At 37.8% G+C, this 13130-nt stretch overlaps 1 protein-coding gene across 1 annotated transcript; it reads right to left on the minus strand.

The window, feature by feature from the left end:
- Nucleotides 1–675: 675 nt before the first annotated feature.
- LOC128557706 (zinc finger protein 510-like) lies at nt 676–13120 on the minus strand. Its single transcript, XM_053545709.1, has 3 exons — nt 12719–13120; nt 6578–6717; nt 676–1793 (listed from the first exon to the last, which is right to left on the minus strand). Exons 1-3 carry the CDS (start codon nt 13090–13092, stop codon nt 1075–1077), a joined length of 1233 nt encoding a protein of 410 aa, XP_053401684.1. The 5' UTR covers nt 13093–13120; the 3' UTR covers nt 676–1074.
- Nucleotides 13121–13130: the final 10 nt, after the last annotated feature.

A 13130-nucleotide genomic window follows, 5' to 3' on the forward strand; every position in this document is an offset into this window, starting at 1 on the left:
AAAGGTTCGAAAATCTAACTTTTAAAGTCACACAATGAGATAATTCCCTTTTGTTTTTATTCTTGTTGGTGTAAATAAAATGAGAAAATATCTAAATATATCCTATAAAAATCTTGACACAAAACCTGATTAAAATCGAATAGGTATAGGATTTCATTGGTTAAAAATTGTGAAAAAAAAACAACAAACTTTAAACAATTATCCTCGGAGAGTGGAAAGTTGCATTAAGTGTAATCATAAAATAAACAAAAGTGTGTCTAATGTTTCAAGGGATTCTCACAAACCAGGTCTGGCCCGTCTGCTGACGTTCAACAGAACACAGCCCATCTAGAGAGACCATCAGTGAATAAGAATGGTTCTAATCTTGAAACTGTGGTTTTTTTTTGAAATTTTGCATAATTCTAAATGTGCTAAAATATGTCCAATTTTGCCCTGAGAATTTCTAATTATTTTTTTCAGTAAAACTTACTTCTGGACTTTAGCAAAGAAAAAAAAACCACTTCTGAGATACTTACAAGACAGTTAGTTGTTCCTTTCTTCATTTTAGCACACTTTTGATTAAGTATTTTGTATGTACATGTAACAGTACAAGGTTTTAGTTGAAATAAATAGAAGTCCAGGTACTGTTATAAATACAGCTTGACCTGTACCAGTAAGTTTGCTATGGTTATCATGAACATTGGAAATACACCCATCACAATATCAGGAATGAGTCATTAAAAACTGTCTAGCAGACAACTTTGTTCAGAATCTGTGTTTTCATATAATTGCTAAAAAAATCCAATTGGTACACTATTCAACCTGTTGCTAAACAATAAACTGTTACCTTTCTAGTAGTCAAACATGGTTTTTATATTTACTCAGTTGCTAGCTTATCAAGTTGAGAGCAACTCAATCCTGCTAGGACCAAACATATTCGTAAGTCTTAGTAAGATTAAGTCCTTTCTTTTTGAATAACAAAAAAAAAAGACTTATGACCGAGTATTTACAGTGATTGATTGAAAAGCAGCATATGTCTCTAGCTCTACCTCAAAATCAACATCTGACGGAGACCCTCGCAGTATTACGAATCATTCAGTGTTCATCGACTTCCATCTTTATGAATCCACTTGGAGTGTTTTCAACAGAGTCAGTTAAGAGAAAATTTCTAACAAGGTAATTGGTGTAATTGTCTGCATCTAACTGCTTTATACCTTTATTGCTGGAAATATCTGCCTCCCCGTTCTCACACTTTATTGAGGATACCAAACCATTTGAATCATCATTAGAATCTTGTTCTAGTTTTACCGAGGTAGTTTTAATATCAATATCACTCATTTCATTACCATCCGCTTTATCTATATCTGCTTCTATTCCACCTCCTGCCGATTTTTTTTGCACATTTATTGCTATATCTGGTACAGAGTTTTCTCCATTTTGGTTTACTTCATCTATCTCTTGGACAGTATATGCATTGCTTATCGCCCCTTCATATTCGGGGTGGTTTTGTTGAATGTGAATCTCAATCGTTCTAGTGAAATTATATTCCCTAGAGCAGTATTTACAGATAAAAGATTTCCTTGCCAGAGGTTTCGGGTTCATAGCTGGAAGCTGCAACTTCCGTGCCGCGATTCTTTTACGATGACCCATGCACATTGCTCTCTGATGCTGATCGTATGACTTCTGGTGAACAAACTTAGTACCACATTTCCTACACTCGAGACGTTTAGAGGAATGTGACTCCATATGGAAAACTAGGCTGTATCGATTCAAGAACTTTTTCCCACATGTAGCACACTCGTAGGGAAGGTTTCCTGGAAAATATAATTTGTCTCCATTATATTGTCTATATAAGATAGTTTAAGACTTCAATCTTAGATTTCATTTTTTTTACTAAATACTTACATTTGAAAATTCACAGCCTGGAAATCTTTCTGTATTTTTTTTTGAAAGAACCTGATTTATGACTCAAGTACAACTACTTATCTTTCAGATCTGACACATTAAAGGCTTCAAATCTAAGATTTCATGTAACTTACATTGTAAGCATCACAAATGCAATGATAAAAATCCATGAGTATTTAAGAATACCCAATGCTCATCATTCACTAAAATATTTTCCTTCAGATATTAACTTTAACAAGAGGGCCATGATGGCCCTATATCGCTCACTTGTTATCATTGCACTTGAGGACAAGAAGGTCCTCGGAAAAAATATCTAAGTCCAAAGGACAGGAACCTCGAAGGGAAGAAATTTAACCAAAAAAAAAAAATTCTTACAAGGTACAGATATGTCAAAATACACCTAAAAATTAGAGGTACCATCCATGTTGTACCACAGAAAAGTGGTCTCGGTTTTTCCCTACGGCCAATAATAAAAAAGTTACTAAAAATAAGCTATTTATAGTAACGTAAAAGGGAAGTAATTAAAAAAAAAATTATTGCAAGTGAACAAAAGAAGGATCTGCCAAATAAATCTGTTGACATAAATGAAATTTCAGATCAGTATCTTCATTAGTTACAGAGATATACCCATTTTAATTTGAAATAAAGGGAGGTAATTTGACATAAAATCAGTCCATAGTTATCTACCCTGATTGGCTCAGTCCAACTAATGACAATAATGAAATTTCAAATAAGTCCTATAAGTACTTACTGATATAAATCCATTTTGATTACAATCAGGGGAGGTAATCAGATATAAAATAACTCTGGAACCTATGATTGGGTCTGATTTGTCATGGAATCCAAGATTTATTGTTGTTGAAGATATTTTGGAAGTTTGTATCAAATAAAACCATAAATGAAGTCTCTACATGGCTGCAAAAGCCAAAATAGCCAATTTTGGACCTTTAAGGGGCCATAACTCTGGAACCCATGATGGAATCTGGCCAGTTTAAGTGCAAGTTTGGTTAAAATAAAGTCATAAATGAAGCTGCTATTGTGCAGACAAGGTCAAAATAGCTAATTTTGGCCCTTTCAGGGGCCATTACTCTGGAACCCATTAAGGGATCTGGCCGGTTTAAAAAAGGAACCGAGATCTTATGGTGAGACAAGTTCTGTGCAAGTTTGATTAAATTCAAATCATAAATGAAGCTACTATTGTGCAGACAAGGTCAAAATAGCTGATTCTGGCCCTTTCAGGGGCCATAACTCTGGAACCTATAATGGAATCTCACCAGTTGAAAAAAGGAACCAAGATCTTATGGTGATTCAAGTTGTGTGCAAGTCTGGTTGAAATAAAATCATAAATGAAGCTGCTATTGTGCAGACAAGGTCAAAATAGCTAATTCTGGCCCTTTCAGGGGCCATAACTCTGGAACCCATAATGCAATCTGGCCAGTTCAAAAAAGCAACCAAGATCTTGTGGTGATACAAGTTGTGTGCCAGTTTGGTAAAAATCAAGTTATAAATAAAGCTGCTATTGTGCAGACAAGGTCAAAATAGCTAATTTTGGCCCTTTCAGGGGCCATAACTCTGGAACCCATAATGGGATCTGGCCAGTTCAAGAAAGGAACCGAGATCTTATGGTGATACAAGTTGTGTGCAAGTTTGGTTAAAATAAAATCATAAATGAAACCACTATTGTGCAGACACGAAATTGTTGACGGACGGACGGACGCACGCACGACGGACGAAGGGTGATCACAAAAGCTCACCACAGGTGAGCTAAAAAGAAAAAGATTTTCTCATCAAATGTATTTCCCTTCACTAAATATGTAAATTAACTGTGCATGTAAGGCTACATTCATAATAAAATGTCATGCAGTTAGTCAATTGTTAAAATACTTCCAGTTTTTTTTAGTGGTAGAACTGTAGCTGTCTGTGTTATTTAAAATCTAGTGAAGAGTACTGTTAATATACAACAAGAGGGTCAGGTTGACCCTATATCGCTCACCTCTTAAACCTGGCCTAGGAATCATCAAGATAAACATTCTGACCAAGTTTTATGAAGACAGGGTCATAAATGTGGCCTCTACAGTGTTAACAAGCTTTTCCTTTGATTTGCATGGTGACCTAGTTTTTGACCAAAAATGACCTAGTTTTGAACCTGGCCTAGGAATCATCAAGATAAACATTCTGAACAAGTTTCATAAGATAGGATCATAAATGAGGCCTCTAGGGTGTTAACGTGCTTTTCCTTTGATTTGACCTGGTGACCTAGTTTTTGACCCCATATGACCCAGAACTTGGCCTAGAAATCATCAAGATAAACATTCTGTGCAAGTTTGTATCCAATCAATGCATAAATGAAACCTCTATATGGCTGAAAGGGTCAGAATAGAAAATTATGCCCCTTTCAAGGACAGTAACTCTAGAACCAATGATGGAATCCAGCTGGTTTCTATCGTGTTCACAATGTAAAACTTAACAAATTTTGTATCTTTCAGAGGTCAATCAGGGGCCGTTACTCCGGAACCCATGATTGGTACTGACGGATTCATCATGGAATCCAAAATCTATTGTTGTTAAAGATATTTTGCAAGTCTGTATCAAATCAAACCATAAATGAAGTCTCTATATGGCTGTAATAGCCAAAATGGCAAATTTTGGCCCTTTAAGGGGCCATAACTGTGGAACCCATGATGGGATCTGGCCAGTTTTCGAAAGGAACTGAAGTATTATGCCAATACAAGTTGGGTGCAAGTTTCATTAAAATTGATTACAAAATGTGGTCTCTATCATGTTCACAAGCCAAAAACAGCAAATTTTGGCCCTTTAAAGTTTAAGGGACCATAACTGTGGAACCCACAATGGGATCTGGCCAGTTTTCAAAAGGAACCGAGATATTATGCCGATACATGTTGTGTCCAAGTTTAAATAGAATCAATTGCAAAATGTGTCACAAGCCAAAAATAGCAAATTTTGGCCCTTTAAGGGGCCATAACTCTGAAACCCATGACGGAATCTGGCCAGTTATCAAAAGGAACTGAGATATTATGGCAATACAAGTTGTGTGCAAGTTTAATTAAATTCAACTGCAAAATGTAGTCTCTATCGTGTTCACAAGCCAAAAATAGTACATTTTGGACCTTTAAGGGGCCATAACTCTGAAACCCATGATGGGATCTGGCCAGTTCAAGAAAGGAACCAAGATATTATGCCAATACAAACTGTGTGCAAATTTGATTAAAACTGATTGCAAAATGTGGTCTCTATCGTGTTCACAAGAAGTTGTGGACAGAGGACGACGGACGGATGACACACGAAGGACCATCAGAAAAGCTCACCCTGTCACTATGTGACAGGTGAGCTAAAAACTTGTTAATGTTATGTTTTACATAAACCATATTGTAGTAATTTTTCATATTCTCATACATGAAACTTTAGTCTAGTATATCTTTAAATCATGTTAAATAAGAAGAATGCATAAATTTGTTATTTCCAAATTAAGATAAGTTAAGATTTTAATGACATAAGACAAATGCCAAACTCTGGCAAACGGAAAGACATTTCTGGTATAAAGGTTCTGAGAAATGACAAATTCCTCTTTAACTTTTCTTTTTCTTTCGATACATTCCTAAAATGGCATTACTGGTATTATTAAATAGACAGTCTCCATGATGAGAGATTTATACTCCCTAATTAGTTAGCTTACACCAGATGCTACCTAACTGCCCTTGTCAAAATTACAATTTGAGCCGCGCCATGATAAAACCAACATAGTGTCTTTGTGACCAGCATGGATCCAGACCAACCTGAGCATCCGCGCAGTCTGGTCAGGATCCATGCTGTTCGCTAATGGTTTCTCTAATTGCAATAGGCTTTGAAAGCGAACAGCGCGGATGTGCAGGCTGGTCTGGATCCATGCTGGTCGCAAAGCCATTATGTTGGTTTTCTCATGGCGCAGCTCATTTAAGTTACTATAAAGATTTAATAAAGCAGAAAAACTTTTAATTTTCGCTTACTAGATGTAATAAGTAACAAATATTAATTAGTTTACACTACAGAAATAATATAATAATGAAGCAAACCAAACATGTTACACAATAAACAAGAGCTGTCTAATGACAGGGCGCTCGACTGTTTGAAGATCTTCCACTACTAGCTTACATACAAAAACTCTAACAAAATTTTCTAAGCTGAAAATGGGGCATACCGGTAATTTACAAAAATGAAAGCTACAGTTATGTAACTTGCCAGGTTTGCTTGTGAAGTTATCTCATGATACTGAAGTCCGTGTTAAGTTAGGAAGTATTTGGCCTGGTAGTTTTTCAGAAACCTGCTTACATGCAAAACTTTAACCTGAAAGTCTAACTTAAAATGGGGCATAATTTTGACAAAATAAAAGCTAGAGTTATACATCTTGTCCTGGGAGGTCACCCCATGAAGCCAAAGACATGTGTGAAGTTTGAAAGCTTCTGTATTTGTGGTTTTTGAAAAATCTGCTTACATGTAAAATGTTATCTTGAAAGTGGCCAAGCGCTGCTGAAATTCCAAACTTTGGAATAAAGCAGTTTGTTTCAAACTTAATCACAATGCTTCCTCTCAAAAATTCCTGGTAAAATGTATGAATTTAAAGTGGGAAATGCCTTCAACTTCCTGATCAACGATACTGATTTTAGTTCTCGAGAGTCAATATAACTATCAAGGTTACCTGTATGTCGCCGCTCATGTTTTCTCAAAGCTGCAAGGTTACCAAAAGTTTTATGGCACAGCTGACATTTTAGGGTTTGATTTGGCTGGAAGTTGTGGACCCGCTTCTCATGTATACGAAGCAACACTTTAGAAGGAAATCTGAAAAATTAAAACAGTACATTACATTAATTGGCCAATATTTTAAGATGATAATACGGGTTTCCTGAATTAGTAGTTTACATACATTTGTACAATACAGGAAAAATGATGTCGATTTGGATTTTACGGCACACCAACACAGTACAGGAAAAATGATGTTGATTTGGATTTTACGGCACACCAACACAGTATAGGAAAAATGATGTCGATTTGGATTTTACGGCACACCAACACAGTACAGGTTATATGGCATCATACAAGGACGAAAATTTTGGTTTCACATCTCATTTTAAATCGGAATAAAAATACGAGGTATGGAATATAGACAGAAGATTGAAAAAGCTGCATACAGTATATTTTAGTAAAAATCACCTTAAGTTAAAATATTTGGCTATAAAATGACAATGTCAGCAAGATGGCTCAACTTGAACAAAAATATTAATAATCATTGATCAAATACCACAGAAGCCTGAACCACAGCTTGCTATCATTGGACAAGGAAAGCTAATGATAACCTTACTTCAGCAGTGCAAGATTAAAAGCAATGTGATCATACCATTATGACAACTACATACATGTATTTTTTATTGAACTGAGACTGAAGCATTGTTTCAAACCAACAGCTGGTTGAAAAACATGACAGTTTATGGTAACATTTTGTTGCATACAGGCAAAAATCTTGAACTCAGCTGAGCAGATTTTAATGTTTATCTGAACATGTCATCTTTCTATGTAGGCTTTATGATATGTGTCTAAAGGGAAAGGCATATACACAATCTAATGGTATTATTCAAGAATTATCACTGAATGATCAGACCTAATAAAAGGAAAGGTCCATGATGACCCTACAAGGTTCACCAGAGTTTCACAACTTGCTTGAACAGTTTTGGTTAAGGGTCGAGCAAGAAAAATATCTGTGAAACTATTCATTGAATTTAGGCCAGCAGTTTCAGGACATGATTTTTATAGTTTTCCACATAGAGAAAACTAGCCCAGCCCCAGGCAATCAAGTATTTTTTTTAACCAAATCAACATGGCTTGAAGAGTCCGGTAGAGAAACACCCAAGGAAGGAATATAGTAAAAACAAGTCCAGTCCTCTTGGCAATCAAATTTTTAACGAAATGGAATGATCTGACGGAATTTGGTAGAGGGTCACTGAAGTGACACTGCTGTGACCTAACTTTAAAATCAGGTCTGCAGTTAGAGGAGATTTTCAAACTTTCTGATGAAGCTGCATAGAAGAAACTAGCACAGCCTCCATGGTGGCCACGTTTTTAACAAAATGGAAGGATCTGAATGAACTGGTAGAGGGCCACCACTTGTCCATATCTTTTAACGAAACAGAATGATCTGAAGGAATTTGGTAGAGGGAAACATTTTTGTAAAATTATTTCAAAATCTGGCCAACAGTTTATGGTATAAATTGGTCTGGTGATTTAAAAGTTGTCCTTTAAAGAAACTGTGGTCAATGGACAGACAACGGACATCTAACGAATGATCAAAAAAGCTCTTCATAAGTACTATGTGTTAAGGTTAGTGTTTAAAACCACCTCTGAACAGGGACCACCTGGCTCTAAAGACCACATGGTTTGTTTCCCATTTAAACATTTACAGTGTATCTTAACATGTGAATAAAGACCACCTCCCAATAAAGACCACATTTTGGCTCTCTGAAGGGTGGTCTTTATAGACAGGTTTGACTGTATATCTTGTACTCAGTTTTAACCCTTACCCTATAATGAACTTGTCCATCTTCCAATTTGGATAGTACCATTAATTATTAAAAGGGGTATTTACCAAAAATATACTGGCTGAATGGCGAACAGTGCAGATCATGATCTACACTGGTCGCAAAGGCAAAATCAGTGTCCAACATGATAAGGGTTAATAATTTTCTTCTGTAAAACAGCTTAGTTTTGATGTACGTTATCCTCTGCTGCAGGTAAGATATATTTTCACCATTCCTGAATGCATGTTACTAGCAACTTCCACACAAAAATGGTAGAAAACTAGAAATTGCTTTTGTAAAAAAGTGCATGTCTCCCCCAATGCAAAGTCCTACAGGCAAGAAGTCAATAGGGGTCAGGAGCAAAAGTCAAAGACACACTGATGGTTGGCTGCAATAGGGATCATCTACTTGGCATGTCCAGTCGTCCCGCTAAGTTTCAACACTCTTGGCCTAGTGGTTCTCAAGTCACTGTTCAGGCTCCTGTGACCCCAAAATAAATAGGGGTCATCTACTCTGCATGTCCAATCATCCTATTAAGTTTCAACATTCTAGGTCGTGGTTCTCAAGTTATTTTCCGGAAATGATTTTACATGACCAGGCCCCTGTGACTTTGACCTTTAACAGACTGAACCAAAAATCAATAGGGGTCATCTACTCTGCATGTTCAATCATCCTATGAAGTTTCAACATTCTGGGTCAAGTGGTTCTTGAGTTATTGATCGGAAATTGTTTCCCATGTTCAGGCTCCTGTGACATTGACCTTTAACAGAGTGACCCAAAAATCAATAGGGGTCATCTACTCTGCATGACCAATCATCTTATGAAGTTTCAACATTCTGGGTCAAGTCGTTCTCAAGTTACTGATCGGAAATGGTTTTCCATGTTCAGGCCCCTGTGACCTTGACCTTCGACGGAGTGACCCCAAAATCAATAGGGGTCATCTACTCCGCATGACCAATCATCCTATGAAGTTTCAACATTCTGGGTCAAGTCATTCTCGAGTCATTGATCGGAAATGGTTTTACATGTTCAGGCCCCTGTGACCTTGACCTTTGACAAAGTGACCCCAAAAACATTAGGGGTCGTCTCCTCCATAAGCCCTACCAACCTTTGAAGTTTGAAGGTTCTAGGTCAAATGGTTCTCCAGTTATTGCTCAGAAATGAAGTGTGACGGACGGACGGACAGGACAAAAACAATATGTCTCCCCCAGAGGGGGGGGGGGGGAGACATAATTATTTGAACAACAGTAAGGTAAAACACAAACTAAAACACTACCTAAGTAATATGACACATGATAACTGATTTTAACTCTGATAAATCAACAAAATGTACCCATCAAAACTGAAAAAGGAAGAGTGGGTGTGGGGTTGGGGTTGGGGGGTCAAATTAAATAGTCATAAAAAATCTCCCTGCTGTTATAACTGGTGTGACTGGATCTGCCGGACTTATCATGGAATCCAAGATCTATTGTTGTTTAATATATTTTGCAAGTTTGTTATCAAATCAAACTATTAATGAAGTCTCTATATGGCTGCAAAAGCCAAAATAGCAAATTTTGGCCCTTTAATGGGCCATAACTCTAGAACCCATGATGGGGTCCGGCCAGTTTTCGAAAGGAATCCAGATATTATGCCAATAAAGTTGTGTGCAAGTTTGATTAAAATCAATTGGAAAATGTGGTCTCTATCGTGTTCACAAGCCAAAATAGCAAATTTTGGCCCTTTAACTCTGGAACCCATGAAGGCATCGGGCCAGTTTTCGCAAGGAACCAAGATTTTATGCCAATACAAGTTGTGTGCAAGTCTGATTAGAACTGATTGCAAAATGTGGTTTCTATCGTGTTTACAAGAAATAATTGTGGACGGACGAAGTGCGATCACAAAAAGCTCACCTTGTCACTATGTGACAGGTGAGCTAAAAATAGGCCTAACAGTTTTCCACACAGCTATACTTCTGGCATTACTTTAAACCAAACAAAACTAGAAATTGCTTTTGTAAAAAAGCGCATGTCTCCCCGAATGCAAAGTTGTATAGGCAAGAAGTCAATAGGGGTCAGGAGCGAAAGTCAAAGAGACACTGATGGTTGGCTGCAATAGGGATCATCTACTTGGCATGTCCAGTTATCCCGCTAAGTTTCAACACTCTTGGCCTAGTGGTTCTCAAGTCACTGTTCAGGCTCCTGTGACCTTGACCTTTGATCAAGTGACCCCAAAATAAATAGGGGTCACCTACTCTGCATGTCCAATAATCCTATTAAGTTTCAACATTCTAGGTCAAGTGGTTCTCAAGTTATTTTCCGGAAATGATTTTACATGACCAGGCCCCTGTGACCTTAACCTTTAATAGACTGACCCAAAAATCAATAGGGGTCGTCTACTCTGCATGTTCAATCATCCTATGAAGTTTCAACATTCTGGGTCAAGTGGTTCTCAAGTTATTGATCGGAAATTGTTTTCCATGTTCAGGCTCCTGTGACCTTGACCTTTAACAGAGTGACCCCAAAATCGATAGGGGTCATCTACTCTGCATGTTCAATCATCCTATGAAGTTTCAACATTCTGGATCAAGAGGTTCTCAAGTTATTGATCGGAAATGGTTATCAATGTTCAGGCCCCTGTGACCTTGACCTTTAACAGAGTGACCCCAAAAACAATAGCGGTCATTTACTCTGCATGAACAATCATCCTATGAAGTTTCAACATTATGGGTCAAGAGGTTCTCAAGTTATTGCTCGGAAATTGTTTTCGATGTCCAGGCCCCTGTGACCTTGACCTTTAACAGAGTGACCCCAAAATCAATAGGGGTCATCTACTCTGCATGACCAATCATCCTATTAAGTTTTAACATTCTGGGTCAAGTGGTTCTCAAGTGACTGATCGGAAACGGTTTTCGATGTTCAGGCCCCTGTGACCTTGACCTTTAACAGAGTGACCCCAAAATCGATAGGGGTCATCTACTCTGCATGACCAATCATCCTATTAAGTTTCAACATTCTGGGTCAAGTGGTTCTCAAGTTACTGACCGGAAACGGTTTTCAATGTTCAGGCCCCTGTGACCTTGACCTTTAACAGAGTGACCCCAAAATCAATAAGGGTCCTCTACTCTGCATGACCAATCATCCTATGAAGTTTCAACATTCTGGGTCAAGTGGTACTCAAGTTATTGATCGGAAATGATTTTCAATGTTCAGGCCCCTGTGACCTTGAACTTTGACGGAGTGACCCCAAAAACAATAGGGGACATCTACTCTGCATGACCAATCATCCTATGAAGTTTCAACATTCTGGGTCAAGTGGGACTCAAGTTATTGATCGGAAATGGTTTTCAATGTTCAGGCCCCTGTGACCTTGACCTTTGACGGAGTGACCCCAAAATTGATAGGGGTCATCTACTCTACATGACAAATCATCCTATGAAGTTTCAACATTCTGGGTCAAGTGGTTCTTTAGTTAATGATCGGAAATGGTTTTCAATGTTCAGGCCCCTATGACCTTGACCTTTGAGGGAGTGACCCCAAAAACAATAGGGGTCGTCTACTCCAGCAGCCCTACAACCTTATGAAGTTTGAAGGTTCTAGATCAAATGGTTCCCCAGTTATTGATTGGAAATGAAGTGTGACGTATGGACGGACAGGGCAAAAACAATATGTCTCCCCCAGAGGGGGGGAGACATAATTATCTGAAGGAGTATGCTAGTGTCTCCCAAGGAATATTTCTGCAAATTATTTCAAAATCAGGCCAGTGGTTTCTCAGAAGAAGTTTTTTTTCTTTGTGGTTTGGATGACAACCAGAATTCTGCATGTGTATGACCCAGATTAAAAGGAATCTGAAAGGAGAACATCAAAAGAACACTCCAGTAAAGTTTGGTTGAAAATGAATTGAAAGTTCAGGAAGAGTAGTTGTTAAACTTATTTACAATAAAATGAGCCGCGCCATGAGAAAACCAACATAGTGGGTTTGCGACCAGCATGGATCCAGACCAGCCTGCGCATCCGCGCAGTCTGGTCAGGATCCATGCTGTTCGCTAACAGTTTCTCTAATTGCAGTAGGCTTTAAAAGCGAACAGCATGGATCCTGACCAGCCTGGTCTGGATCCATGCTGGTCACAAACCCACTATGTTGGTTTTCTCATGGCACGGCTCAAATGTTGATTACCAACGATGCCAGAAACAGGAAAATCACAACAGCTCACTCTGATCACTTTATACTCTGGTGAGCTAAAACTAGACCAAACATTGAAATTGTAATAAAAATATTCACTGTATACTTACACTGCAGAACAAGTTGAACAGTGGATATTCAGACGTCCTCCGTGCATGGAATCATAATGGCGGATAATCTCTCGCTTTCTAAGCTTGAAAGTTCTACATTCATTACAGCGGTACATGGAGAAACATCTCGCTTTCTTATCCCCGTTCTCCATCTGAACCCAAGCATTGTTCCTATTTTCCGATGTGAAAATTATACTCTGATCCCCAGCTTCTGTATCTTCAATTCTAGCATCTTTAGCTTTGAAGAAATAGAAGCACGAATAGAATTTGAAATGCTGAAGTCGGATAAGATGTTCATTAAATGCGGCCTGTATATCCTTTAAGTCCATTACATTATTGTCAAGGTCTTTTGTTTCAGAATTATTGCTGTCCATTTTATTTACAGTTTTGGAATCAATTTCAGATGCATTAT

Source organism: Mercenaria mercenaria, chromosome 6, assembly GCF_021730395.1.
Source record: "Mercenaria mercenaria strain notata chromosome 6, MADL_Memer_1, whole genome shotgun sequence".
NCBI classification, from domain to species: domain Eukaryota; kingdom Metazoa; phylum Mollusca; class Bivalvia; order Venerida; family Veneridae; genus Mercenaria; species Mercenaria mercenaria.